Consider the following 14,007-nt stretch of genomic DNA (forward strand, 5'->3'; position numbering starts at 1 on the left):
AAATGAAACCCTGTGCCCCACCCTCATCTGAACTTTGGGGGAAAATCTTGATCCAGATCCAAACTTCATTATTGGGTTTGGGGCCTCTGCACTCAGTTCTGGATCCAAAGGAAGGTTGATTTTGTTGGGGATTGGTTTGATTTAGTTGGGGATTGGTCCTGCTTTGAGCAGGGGGTTGGACTAGATGACCTCCTGAGGTCCCTTCCAACCCTGATACTCTATGATTCTATGACTCTGTGGTATGGTATCCCTCTCTACTTGCCTTAAGTTCACTGCATGGGAACCTAACAACATGGACCTTTACTGGCCTTTCCTACACTTAGAGAGAACCCTACAGTTTGGAGTAGACCCTAGAGTTGACACACAACTTATGCATCCAAGTCAAACTGGAGTTTAAACTAGTATATCTATTAAGATGCTCTGGATACCGATCAGCTTTCTTTGCACGCTGTTTATTTCACCTGGCTGGAAATGAGAACTGCCAGCATCTTGATAAATGGATTGAAAGATTGCCCAGTTTCCCTCTAGTACATGCAAGGACCTCTGTGTATCCTCTGCTACAATATCTTGCTGTCCGATATTATAGTGATTTGCTGAGCAGTATCGCAACAAATCCCTATGCTAGCTGCACCAATGATGGGGAATGAATAGTTGTCTTTCATCAACAGCAGAGGCAATGCAAGGGGCTGCAGTAAATCAATAGAGCAACCATTTCTACAGTCATGTCCATTAATGATGCACACTTGGGGACAGATTTTCACAAGTCTTCAGCATCTATAATCAAGCTCAGATTTTCAGAAGGTCAGCTCCCATTTAGGCCCCAAATTAAGTGGATTACTGGGCTGCTCACCTGACTGATAGGCAAGCTTTTTGGACTCTCCAGTTGCCTGGCTTGCTGACTGGGCATATTTCATGTCAGAGATACAGCAGGAATCTTTCAGTGTTCCCAAAAATAAAACATTGCAGAATTTCAGGACTGGGAAAAAAAATTGGTTTTGGTTTTTTTTGCCCAATCCGGGATGAAAAGATTCCAAGAAATATTCCCCCCCTTCGCCCCTCAGGACAGAAATTCCATTTCCCAGCCAGCTCCAGTAATGAATTAACTCACAAATGTTGGGAGCAAAGGCATATTTAGGGCTGACAGAAGCCTGTTGTAGATTTGAAGGGTCGGTTCTGATAACATTTAACAGCGTAAGCATAAGTAGAAGAGTGTATGTGTAAGAAACTGCAGAGTAATCCTGTTGAGTGTTGTGCACATGTAAGAAATTGTGAAGCAATCATGTTTGAGAGGACAAGAAAAGATAAAGTAACTAAAAAGCTATCAAAGACCAGTTTGAACTCACGCTAAACCTGTACTGACAGAGGAGGAGATTTAATATGGAAATGAGAGACTAATACATATGTATAAGATAACAAAAAGTTATAAATAAATTTGTGTAACAAAGGGAGGTTGAAGCTATATTGTCTCATTGACTGTGATGAGATCGTCCTGATAAGCTTCCCACTTGTGAGTAACTGATTACTACTCTGAGTGTTTTGCTTTAATAAATATTCGTTAGACCCAGCTGCCGAGTAAGCGATTCTTAATCCAACAACAGGGTGAAATCTTGTCCTCAACTAAATTAATTGCAAAAATTCCATTGACGTCTATAAAGCCAGGTTTCCAACCCTAATGCCTAGAATCAGATTTCTCTGGCACAAATGCCTTGCCACTGATGGACACTGGAACGTGGAAGGGAGGAAAGCATAAGGTTTAAAACATCACTAATTTCTCTTCATTTCAAGCAGTCCTACAGCTTGAGGGACAAATTGTCAGCACGATGTACAGTCAACTGAAGACTGTATGATTAATAACATGCTGTATCTAATTCACTCCATAGTGGGCTGCACATGTATAATTTCCACTAGGATTTGCATCACCTTCAAAAGAAAGGCTAACTATTGCTAACAGTGTGGTTGTATCCCTTTCAATGGCTAGCACATGAACAGAGGTTTGAATTTGTTACTTCTTTTGAGCTAGTAGATATGGGGTGAAACAAGGGAGGCTAAGGTTGGACATTAGGAAAAACTTCCTAACTGTCAGGGTTGTTAAGCACTGGAATAAATTGCCTAGGAATGTGGAATCTCCATCATCAGATATTTTTAAGAGCAGGTTAAACACCTATCAGGAATGGTCTAGATATATTTAGTCCTGCCATGACTAAAGTCCCTTCCAGTACTATGATTCTATGATTCCATGTTGTAACACAACCAGATCTGAAAAAGATAAACCAACATGGCTTCTGTGAAGGAGAAATTGTGCCACTCCAATCTTCTCTTTTCTGGTGCTGACAGGCCAACCCATACAACTAAGAATCTGAGTCAAAGCCCACCAAAATAAATGAAAAGACCCCCATTGAATTCAAGAGGCTCTGGACCAGGCCCCATCTAGTTACACACCAAGTGGTTTCAAATGCCCAAAGCAAACTGAAATAGAGACAATTGCATAGATAGACCAGAAGGGATCATTATTAGGGTTGCCATTTTTGGTTGGATGTATTCCTGGAGGTTTTATTACATGACATAATCTTTAATTAAAGATTAATCTTTAATTCCTGGAGATTCCAGGACAATCCTGGAGGGTTGGCAATCCTAATCATTATGAACACCTAATCTGATCTCCTGCAATTACTCTTAAATACACTTCAGTTCTAGTAATGTTCCGTAAAACATTCAGAGAAGTGTGATTTTTAAGTTGACAGTTCCCTTAGAACATCCATAGGGCTCTTCCTTCCTCTCCCGAAATACAAATCCAATCCCACATTGGTAATTGTATCAGCCCTACTCCACATGAAGACAAAATTCCAAATTAGACGTTTTCCCATTGCAAAATCGATTTATCAGAACAGAAATTTTCCACAGGAAAGAGGCCCATCAGGCCCCATGGAAACTCAGCCGTGCAGAGAAATCATGATGTATGATGGGAGATGTATTATGGAGAGCAAGGCCCCTAGGGGAGAATGGGGCATTACAGCACCTCTGAAGGATGTAGAGATTAACATTAAAGCATTTTTCTATTTCCAAATTGACATTTTCTGGAGCTTCTCATTCTGAAAAAAACCTGCACATATTGAGATCATATCCGAATTCAGGAGGAAAACAAAATGTAGCAATATTCGAATTACCCATCAGATGGAAATTCCATTTTTCTGCCAGTCCTAATGTGGAGTCTTCCTACATTTTGGCCTTAACAGTCAAGGCAAAAAAAAAAAAAAAAAAAAAAGTTGGACACTACCCATCCTCCACGTTGCACCAATGTCACCATAAAAGATGATCACCGGATGTTGGATTAGATCTCTGCCTCCTATTGGATTTTAAGTCTCTGGAAAACAAGCCTGTGCCCAACTGGCACAACAGTTACAGACCAATATTTCTTTGGTTATCTATTTTTTTAATTATTTGCATTACAAATCTATAGAATATCAGTTTTATGAGACATCACACCATTAGAGGGAGGCGTGTTGTGCACTGAAGAAAGAGACGGAAGAGAAACTGTCTAATCAAATATTAAAACACTGACAAATCAGCATCGAAACAGGTTTTATTTAAAAAAAGACACTTTCAGCTACAGTAGTTTTAAAAATATAGTTTAAAAAGACATTTTTAAAAATGTAAATGTTGGAAACCTCTTAGATGCTTCAAAAATAAAAGTTATTTCCCTTGAGTATGTCAGATTCCATCTGGAAAAGGTGTCTCTTTCCTGTTTATAACGGAACGTAACTCACTGTGGCATTCTTTCCTTTATTTCTTGATGTGGTCACCAGCACCATGTACTGCATCATCTGGAATGTGTATAGCTTTCAGAAAAGTGTTTTTAGTTGACTCTTCATGCCCAGCAGTCTCCTGAGCTCAGATATTCTGCTCAGGGTCATCACACAGAATGGTAGGTTTTTTAAACAAAAACAACAAGCTTCTCATCACTTACCAGTTCCTGGAGATCAAACAAACTCAGTTCAATTCTTACTTGACTTGCGACTTGACCTCAGGTCCTTGTAGGTGAAAGGACCATGTGCACTAAGGACCCAATCCTGAGTGTGGTCGAGCACCCCCATTGTCTCTAAAAGGAGCTGTGGGTGCTCATCATCTCTCAGGATAAGGCACTGAGCCACAAATACCTCAGTTCTGTCTGAGCCCAAGAGACCTGCCTCATCAGATTCCAATTACTTAAGACAAGTCAAAATGTCAGGCTACATTTCAGGCCTAGTCCCTTAGAATGAGAGACCAGGTTTGGTCCTTCCCCTAATTTTCGCAGAATCATGTAACTGATCATTCCATCCTTTAGCAGCTGAAGTATCCTGCTTCTTGGAACAGTGATGGGGAGAGGATTCTTCACTCATTCAATGGCTTCCATGACCTCCAGAACAAGCGTTCGCGGTCCCGTCATAATGAGGCTGCTGATGGTCGGATAGTCCAAATGCAGAACGTACCTTCCGTTCACAGAGAAAACAAACTGACACACCTGCAGTGGAGAGAGAGGAATGTTTTACAGTGATGCGCCTACACTGAAACTGCAGCTGCACCTGCTCAGAAGAGTGAGACTTTGTGAGGAAGGTATCTCTTACCAAATCCTACAACCGGAAAGCATTTTATACACTTTATAAATCGCACTAATAGTGACTGGATTCTTAATGGCAACCCCAGGGATTTACTTTGGGAGCAAATGGTGAATGCAAAGCCCCCTTTATGAGCAGGCCACGTACATGTAAAAAGCTGACAGTGAGACTTGATATTAATATTGGTAATTTTTTAAAATAATGAGATTAGAGGAAGGGTTGGATGAAATGAGCTCTTGAGCAAAAGGAACAAATTTAGCTGCACCTGTTCCTTTCCAATCCTGCCTGAAGCATATGACCAAGTCTAACTCTTTCTGTCTCTGAAGAATCTTATTACTTCAAATATCCCAGCAAGTGACTTGAAGGGTAAACAAGATCTGTACAAAAATTACTCCTCGACTGCTGGGGGGGGGGTGTTATGAATTTCCTCTTTCCTTTACTCTTAGAAATTAATCTTCAACCGGACTACAAGCCCATTTATTTTTGGTTTGTTGGTCTAAAATCATTTTCAGAAGCTCAGATCATTGCATATGAGCTGGAATCAGCGGAGCGATTACCAAGATGAATGAAGGCAAACTCTTCTCCCTGTCCCCAAAGGGAATGATTTATCACTGCAGAGTCATTCTGCAGCTTTCACATGCAAAGAAAAAGAACTCCACACACAACTTTCTTTTTAGTAAGACAGAACACACTTATTACCCCAGGAGCTTTAATAGAATCATAGAATATCAGGGTTGGAAGGGACCTCAGGAGGTCATCTAGTCCAACCCCCTGCTCAAAGCAGGACCGGTCCCCAATTAAATCATCCCAGCCAGGGCTTTGTCAAGCCTGACCTTAAAAATATCTAAGGAAGGAGATTCCACCACCTCCCTACCTAACGCATTCCAGTGTTTCACCACCCTCCTGGTGAAAAAGTTTTTCCTAATATCCAACCTAAACCTCCCCCACTGCAACTTGAGACCATTACTCCTTGTTCTGTCATCTGCTACCACTGAGAACAGTCTAGATCCATCCTCTTTGGAACCCCCTTTCAGGTAGTTGAAAGCAGCGATCAAATACCCCCTCATTCTTCTCTTCTGCAGACTAAACAATCTCAGTTCCCTCTGCCTCTCCTCATAAGTCATGTGTTCCAGTCCCCTAATCATTTTTGTTGCCCTCCGCTGGACTCTTTCCAATTTTTCCACATCCTTCTTGTAGTGTGGGGCCCAAAACTGGACACAGTACTCCAGATGAGGCCTCACCAATGTCGAATAGAGGGGAACGATCACCTCCCTCGATCTGCTGGCAATGCGCCTACTTATACATCCCAAAATGCCATTGGCCTTCTTGGTAACAAGGGCACACCGTTGACTCATATCCAGCTTCTCGTCCATTGTAATCCCTAGGTCCTTTTCTGCAGAACTGCTGCCGAGCCATTTGGTCCCTAGTCTGTAGCAGTGCATTGGATTCTTCCATCCTAAGTGCAGGACCCTGCACTTGTCCTTGTTGAACCTCATCAGATTTCTTTTGGCCCAATCCTCCAATTTGTCTAGGTCCCTCTGTCTCCTATCCCTACCCTCCAGCGTATCTACCTCTCCTCCCAGTTTAGTGTCATCTGCAAACTTGCTGAGGGTGCAATCCACACCATCCTCCAGATCATTTATGAAGATATTGAACAAAACTAATACTGGGTGTTTCAAAGCAGTGTGCTGCTCTTTCCCTGCATTAAATAATTTATATGCAGTATATTAACAATTAGAGCTGACTGGGAATTTTCCACTGAAAAGTGTTTTTGGATATTTGTTTTTTATTTTATTTTATTGATAGAAAATGTCTCCACAAAATCAAAGTCCCACAGGAAAAAGTTTCAATTTTGTCAAAAAATATTCAAATTTTTCCATCAAGAAAATTGAAACAATTCTCAGGTTAACCCAAATCTAAACATTCTGATATCTTGACCTGAATCAAAATGTTTTGGTTTGGGTCAGTTCAACATGAGCTTGTGTCTGTCTGAGCTGCTCTAGTGCCTCATGGGAGTTTTAGTTCAGGCATCTCATGCCCCTATCCTTGTCAAAGGGCTGGGTTCCAGGCTGGACTAAATCCTCCAGGATGTACCACAATTTCCCCCACCCCATTGAACTGCCACAATGCATCATGGGAGTTGTAGTCCACCTGGGGCATCTGGCCCTTAGCAGAGAATGAGAGCACGAGGCATCTGAACTACAAATCTCATGAAGCATTGCAGCAGCTCAGGTGGGTGCAGTTCAGTGTAAAACCAAGCCACAACAATAACATTTCCAAATAGAAGTTTTTCTGAACTTCCCATCCCATGAATGGTGTCAGTATTTTGACTTTTCATCCTGACTGAGGACAAAGATAAATGTTGAAATCCCAGTTACAGATGGGAAAGAACAGTTTTCTAGTGACTACATAACACGCTGGCAGTGTGTGTGTCACATCTCCCTCAGCATCTGGTCTGCTAGAGGATAACAGCCTATTAATACTACCAGCTAAAGAGTTTCTCCTTTATTTGAAGTAGTAGAGGTCTGTGCTGCAGTACTGAAGGTCCTGGGTTTGAGCCTTGTTGACAAGCCACATATGGGAAGAATCATTACAAATAGGATGCTGATGAAACTGAAGATGACTACTTTGACTGGAGTCAGATCCAGCCAAGGGCAGGCAGTGTGCAAATCTCCCTCACAAGGCTGTGACAAAGCACAATTATGTCTTGCAGCATCTCTGCTGTGTTGTTCTAGGTCTCTCCTGAATAGAGCACAATAGCCATAGCATTCAAAATTCTCCGAAATAAACCCATCAGGCAATCTACAAGCCCAGAGTCAGTTTCAAGCTTCCACCGCGTAGTAGCTGACACAGATATTTGTTGACACCGGTCTGTAGACGTAGTGCAATGTAATGGGCCATGCAATGTTTCCCCTTACACTGGCTCTCCCTCCACTCTGAGGTTTAGATCAGAGCAGCAACAGCCACAGCTGGGTCTTCATAAGCCCTTGAAAAGAGCCAAGCCCCAGCCACCTTAACACACACAGGTCCCACTGCTGGCAAGTAGGTGCATGCTTTGCAATCCTCACTCCAAGCGTCACAGGGACTGCTACAGATTTGAAACATAGTAGTGAGTGATGAATGAATTCACCCTCACTGCAGTCCATGGATTAATGCCGGGGATGAATTTGGCCCCACACGTTTGATCAGCATACAAGTGATATCACATGCTACACCAGGAAGATCCAGATTATACAGTACCTTCATGCCTGCTGCAGCAGCAGGTCCTCCTGGGTCCACAGCCTGGATATGGCAGGGTCTCCCTCCACGGACCACAAACCCCCAGCCCACAGCATCCCCCACAATCTACAAACAGAACAGAGGGACTGTAAGGGCCTCACAAAGATTTTCTTGCCTTCATGTAGATGACCACGCAAAGGAGTTCTGCTGAACTGAAGTGGTCAGCGTTTAGCCTTGCCCCATTAACACTTCAACTAGTGAATGCCCCACATATTTTACAGTGAGATAAACTCTAGGGTGGGCCAGCCAGCTTCAGAAAACATGTGTGCACACATCTCCCTTTATCTCAGTGGTTAGGGACTTGACTGGGATGTAGGAGACCCAGGTTTGAATCCCCATTCTGCAGCAGATTTTGATCTCAATATTCTCCCTCCCAAGTGAGCATCCTAACCACCAGGCCAGAGGTTGTTCTGTGGTGGGTTGCTCCAGTCTCTCCTCTTGAAGCTGTTCCACTGATTATAAATACTTAAATATTCATTGAGTCAAAGAGAGAATAACTCTTGAACCTTGTGATGAAGGCACTCATTGGAAGGTAGGAGAGGACTTAAATCTTCTCTCTGCCTCATTCAGAGTAGGGATTTGAATCCACATCTGCTACCTCCCAGGAGAGTGCCTTAATTGCCGGGCTAGAGTCGTTCTCCCTCACTCTCTCTGAAAGAGTTCTCCTCTTGTGTTTAATATGTGACATGCTAGAGAGCGCTCTAGGTTCTAAAACTACACTGGCTCTTCGTTACGAGAACTATTTACAGGGATGCTGCAGCTAGCATTCCAACCACGTGCACGCAGACTGGCTTCCTTGTGCCTCCTCCAGACTCTTCCTTCCTGCAACCTGTGTTCCTCCCTCCAAGTTCCATTCAGCTTACTATATCCTGCATGCCATTTGTGACCACTTCTGTTCAAGGACAGATGTATATTGTGTAAATAAAACAAGTTACACTAAGAATATATCCAGGCCTGTGTTGCTGATTTCCCCTTTGACAGGAAACCAACCTGCTAGGACCCCTGACATCTGCTGCCACGCATCAGAGGAGCAACAATATATTTCTGAGCCATACACCAAATGAGACTCAAAACCACAGGGTTTAACTGAGAGCGTCTCCAAAGTTACTTTCTAACTAGTATTCCATGCTGTGAAGAGCACAAGGATCACGCATAGACAATGCAAGATTTAAAGCAAGTCACATGCAAAGAACATACCAAGAGACACTGCTGCACCATGCATAATTCTTGCATACACTTTCGCTGGCAAGGGAAGCCACATGCCGAACAAAAACATCCTCTTTACCCACATTCGCCACCCCAATCCCAGCTTGTCGGAGAAGCATGCTATTATGCTGAAAGCAGAAACTTTGTGCATTTGGTCAACACATACAAAGGAACTCTCAAAGGGCATCACATGTTACAAAACAGCAGCAGCACAACTAAGGAGGGGAAGTGAGCTGTGCAAAAGGACCAAAGCAGCAGCTGAAAGGCCCAGCTTGACAGGGTTGACAGTCAGGGCAAGGCTGGTATTGAGAACGGATAGCATGTCCTTAAACACAGCACTCAGAGAGACCCTAAACAGGAAGTCAATTTTTTTTGCACTCACTCTAGGCCAGATCCGCTGCTCTCCTACAGCACCCTTGTGCCATTCTGGTGAGGCAAGTGGGCCATAAAACATTTTTAACTGGCTACTTGGAGATTCCACCTGTATAAAGTGAATCTCTCTGTGTCCAGTGGAGCTGGACTGAAGGATCTGGCTCATGGATTGGAGATGCATTCCATACAATTCCTGTGCAAGGGAGCGAAGAAGGGAGAGAGTGGGAGATATATGCAAATTATCATTTAGAGGGGAAAAAGGATAGATAGATCTTCAGGGCAGGGAATGTCTCTCACTATGTGTGCATACAGTGCCTTGCAAAATGGGGCCTTGATCTGTTGAAGCCTCTAGATTCCAAAGTAATATGAATAATAATAAAAAACCCCAACAACTATGGTTTCCTAAGTCATCCTGGAGTCTGAACCAGGAGCTTAACCCCTGAACATTCCTAGTGTTCAGGATGGTTTCCTATTCCCTTTTGAGCCCACAGAGTATCTTAATACACTTAGAGAGATGCCTTCAGCTATCTGTGAGTGGATCATAGGTACCTGGTGCATACAGAGTGGCATGGAAAAGCAATCAACCTGTGACAGGAATGGGAAATGAATGTCTTAGTGTCTTTGACAAGTGAGGCTGCTGTTGTACAAGCCTAGATGGAATGCAATGGAGTTTTCTCCTTAAAAGGACTTTTCTCCTTTCTCCACCCCAATACACATACAAAACGTCACCAAGCGGCAGCAACCTGGGGACAGTCACTGCCCGTTCAAAACACAAGAATATCCGAAGGCGCCAGCTCATGAGCCTCATGTGAGTTGAACAAAGAAAAAAGGTCCGGATGATGTGAGATTCAGTCATGGTTTAAACACTCAGGAGTGAAAACCGACAGCACCTAGAAAGCTAACAGAGCAGCCAAGAAGGGTTTAGCATTACTGCTAATGTAACAGCGTTCTGACTGGTCACTTACAGTTAGTGTTTTCTTGATGTATGGAGCCCCAGGGGACAGGAGCTCCTCATTGGTGACAGGCCTCTTTAGCACTAGAGCCAAAGGTGACAGATCCGATTAGAATCACATGTGCAAAGGTTAAATACAATATAATGCATAACAAGGAAGACTGGGAAGTACCAGACTGGGGAATAGACGCACAAACCATCCAAAGCTTTTCTGTGCAAAAAGCATTCTATGAGCACAGAGCAGGTCTGAGACAAATTCTAAGACATCTTCCTTATCTGTATCTCTTCTATACAAGTATTAGAACTGGCAGGGAAAGTTTCACTGAAACTTCTCTCTACTGCCCACAACAAAAGGGATGGGGGGTTAAAACAAGAAAAAAATAAGATTTAAGTTTTTGAAAATGGAAATTAAGATTCTGTTTTCCAAAGAGAACCTGAAATATTTTGATCAACACAAAACAATTTGTTTTCTTCAAAAAAATTGTGTAGAAATTGAACGTGTTGCAATGTGCTTTAATATACACACATCTTTACAAAGCCCGGCATTAAAGGGCCCTTCTCCTTAGAAAGATCAAAAACACCACCACAAATCTGCAGCTTCTAAGCATGCTGTTTTGGAGATGTGATGAACCCCTCCAAAAGACAGCCCACCTCAGAAAACTTTTCTCAAAAGTTGTGTACAAGTAAACACGCTCAAGGGACCGTAACTTTAAAACCTTTCTGATAGAATAAGTGTTGGTTTTTAAACCAGAAAAGTTCTGCCCTGAGAGGAGAGGAGGCATACAACATTTCCAGGAAAAATGGTTTCATTGCAATGAGAGGCGATGTATAAAAATGTGGCTTATAGCAAGAAGCCAGCTTCAACCTTACTTATGGAATGGCAAAGCTAAGGCCTTTCTGGTGCCAATCCCTTTGCCAAGCCAAGATCACACTGTCATCGGCCCCATGCACTAGAACAGGAATTGAGCTACTGCATGTAAGATGAACTTCCCTAGCCCTGTTCGTGCAATTCTGCCCTTTCCTTTTAGGCCTGTTGAAATTAGCCTTCTTATCACTAGTCTCAAGTCTAATGTAATCTCTTCAGCCCTTCTGAGCATTAGATAAGTGGCACTGAAATGTGAGACCTCACCTGATTTGGGGTTGCATTCAGCTGCTGGCAGGAATCCCAGGCTGGGTGTAGGAGTGAAATAGGGGTTGGAACTTCCGGCAAGAGAGGTGACGCTGCTCCTCCGAACTGCTGAGACTATTTTGATCTCCTTGTTGGGCTGGACTGAAAGACACAGATATAACTCCTCCCAGATCTTGGCTAGGGGTGAGCAGACTGGTTTGGCTAGAGTTTGGCCTGCTTTTTCAGCCCAGGTTTGACTGTCAGAGCGGTGGTTCTCCTTCCCCTCAATGCATACCCGTCCACATGCCCTCAGCCAAGGAATTCAGTCCTTACAAAATACCCAGCCCACTTTTGCAGACTCAGGAGGTCTGAATGATTTTGGAAACTCTCAACCTTCAGAGGATCTCCCTTCATTAGTCTTTACCGAGCAAGGTGTGTGGGTGTGAGGGGACCACTGTGATCATGTAGACTGGCCTCCTGGATGACACAGGCCAGACAACTGCCCCACAATAATCCCCAAATTTATTTCAGAAAACCATCCAATCTTCATTTTAAAATTGTCAGTGTTGTAGAATCCACCATGACCCTTGGTCATTTATTCCAATGGTTAATTACTCCCTTCCACCATTGCGAATGTACGTCTTATTTCCGGTCTAAATTTGTTTAGATTCAACTTCCAGCCATTGGATTGTGTTGTACCTTTTTCTGCTATATTGGAGAGCCCATTTTTAAATATTTGTTCCACATGTTGACACTTATGGACTGTGATCATCACCCCTTAACCTTCTGTTTAAGCTAAATCGATTGAGCGCCTTGAGTCTATCACTACGAGCATGTTTTCTAATCCTTTACTCATTCTTGTGGCTCTTTTCAGAACACTCTACAATTTATCAACATCCTTCTTGAGCTGTGGGCACCAGAACTGGACACAGGATTCCAGAAGTGGTCATACCAATGCCAGATACAGAGATAAAGAGTAAGAGTATCTCTAATCTTACTTCAGATTCCCCTATATACACACATCACAGGCAGAGATGAAAGTAAGCTGGTACATAGAATAGAATATCAGGGTTGGAAGGGACCTCAGGAGGTCATCTAGTCCAACCCCCTGCTCAAAGCAGGACCAATCCCCAACTAAATCATCCCAGCCAGGGCTTTGTCAAGCCTGACCTTAAAAATATCTAAGGAAGGAGATTCTACCACCTCCCTAGGTAACGCATTCCAGTGTTTGATCACCCTCCTAGAGAAAAAGTTTTTCCTAATATCCAACCTAAACCTCCCCCACTGCAACTTGAGACCATTACTCCTTGTTCTGTCATCAGCTACCACTGAGAACAGTCTAGATCCATCCTCTTTGGAACCCCCTTTCAGGTAGTTGAAAGCGGCTATCAAATCCTCCCTCATTCTTCTCTTCCACAGACTAAACAATCCCAGTTCCCTCAGCCTCTCCTCATAAGTCATGTGTTCCAGTCCCCTAATCATTTTTGTTGCCCTCTGCTGGACTCTTTCCAATTTTTCCACATCCTTCTTGTAGTGTGGGGCCCAAAACTGAACACAGTACTCCAGATGAGGCCTCACCAATGTCGAATAGAGGGGAACAATCACGTCTCTCGATCTGCGGGCAATGCCCCTACGTATACATCCCAAAATGCCATTGGCCTTCTTGGCAATAAGGGCACACTGTTGACTCATATCCAGCTTCTCGTCCACTGTAACCCGTAGGTCCTTTTCTGCAGAACTGCTGCCGAGCCATTTGGTACCTAGTCCGTAGCGGTGCATGGGATTCTTCCGTCCTAAATGCAGGACTCTGCACTTGTCCTTGTTGAACCTCATCAGATTTCTTTTGGCCCAATCCTCCAATTTGTCTAGGTCCTTCTGTATCCTATCCCTACCCTCCAGCGTATCTACCTCTCCTCCCAGTTTAGTGTCATCTGCAAACTTGCTGAGGGTGCAATCCACACCATCCTCCAGATCATTTATGAAGATATTGAACAAAACTGGCCTGAGGACCGACCCTTGGGGCACTCCACTTGATACCGGCTGCCAGCTAGACATGGAGCCATTGATCACTACCCATGGAGCCCGACAATCTAGCCAACTTTCTATCCACCTTATAGTCCATTCATCCAGCCCATACTTCTTTAACTTGCTGGCAAGAATACTGTGGGAGACCGTGTCAAAAGCTTTGCTAAAGTCAAGGAACAACATGTCCACTTCTTTCCCCTCATCCACAGAGCCAGTTATCTAGTCATAGACGGCAATTAGATTAGTCAGGCATGACTTGCCCTTGGTGAATCCATGCCGACTGTTCCTGATCACTTTCCTCTCCTCTAAGTGCTTCAGAATTGATTCCTTGAGGACCTGCTCCATGATTTTTCCAGGGACTGAGGTGAGGCTGACTGGCCTGTAGTTCCCAGGATCCTTCTTCTTCCCTTTTTTAAAGATGGGCACTACATTAGCCTTTTTCCAGTCATCCGGGACTTCCCCTGATAGCCATG

At 43.5% G+C, this 14,007-nt stretch overlaps 1 protein-coding gene across 2 annotated transcripts in view; it reads right to left on the reverse strand.

The window, feature by feature from the left end:
- Window positions 1-3,562: 3,562 nt before the first annotated feature.
- Window positions 3,563-14,007, reverse strand: part of LOC144273725 (DEP domain-containing mTOR-interacting protein-like) — a 59,582-nt gene continuing 49,137 nt past the window's right edge. For both annotated transcript variants that reach the window (XM_077832412.1, XM_077832411.1), the window contains exons 6-9: window positions 11,531-11,671; window positions 10,415-10,485; window positions 7,833-7,937; window positions 3,563-4,498 (exon numbers count right to left, since the gene is read on the reverse strand). In XM_077832412.1, coding sequence (XP_077688538.1) covers window positions 4,373-4,498; window positions 7,833-7,937; window positions 10,415-10,485; window positions 11,531-11,671 — 443 coding nt within the window. In that variant the 3' untranslated portion in view covers window positions 3,563-4,372. The remainder of the gene's footprint in view (window positions 4,499-7,832; window positions 7,938-10,414; window positions 10,486-11,530; window positions 11,672-14,007) is intronic.

Source organism: Eretmochelys imbricata, chromosome 13 (genome assembly GCF_965152235.1).
Source record: "Eretmochelys imbricata isolate rEreImb1 chromosome 13, rEreImb1.hap1, whole genome shotgun sequence".
In the NCBI taxonomy this organism is placed as follows: domain Eukaryota; kingdom Metazoa; phylum Chordata; order Testudines; family Cheloniidae; genus Eretmochelys; species Eretmochelys imbricata.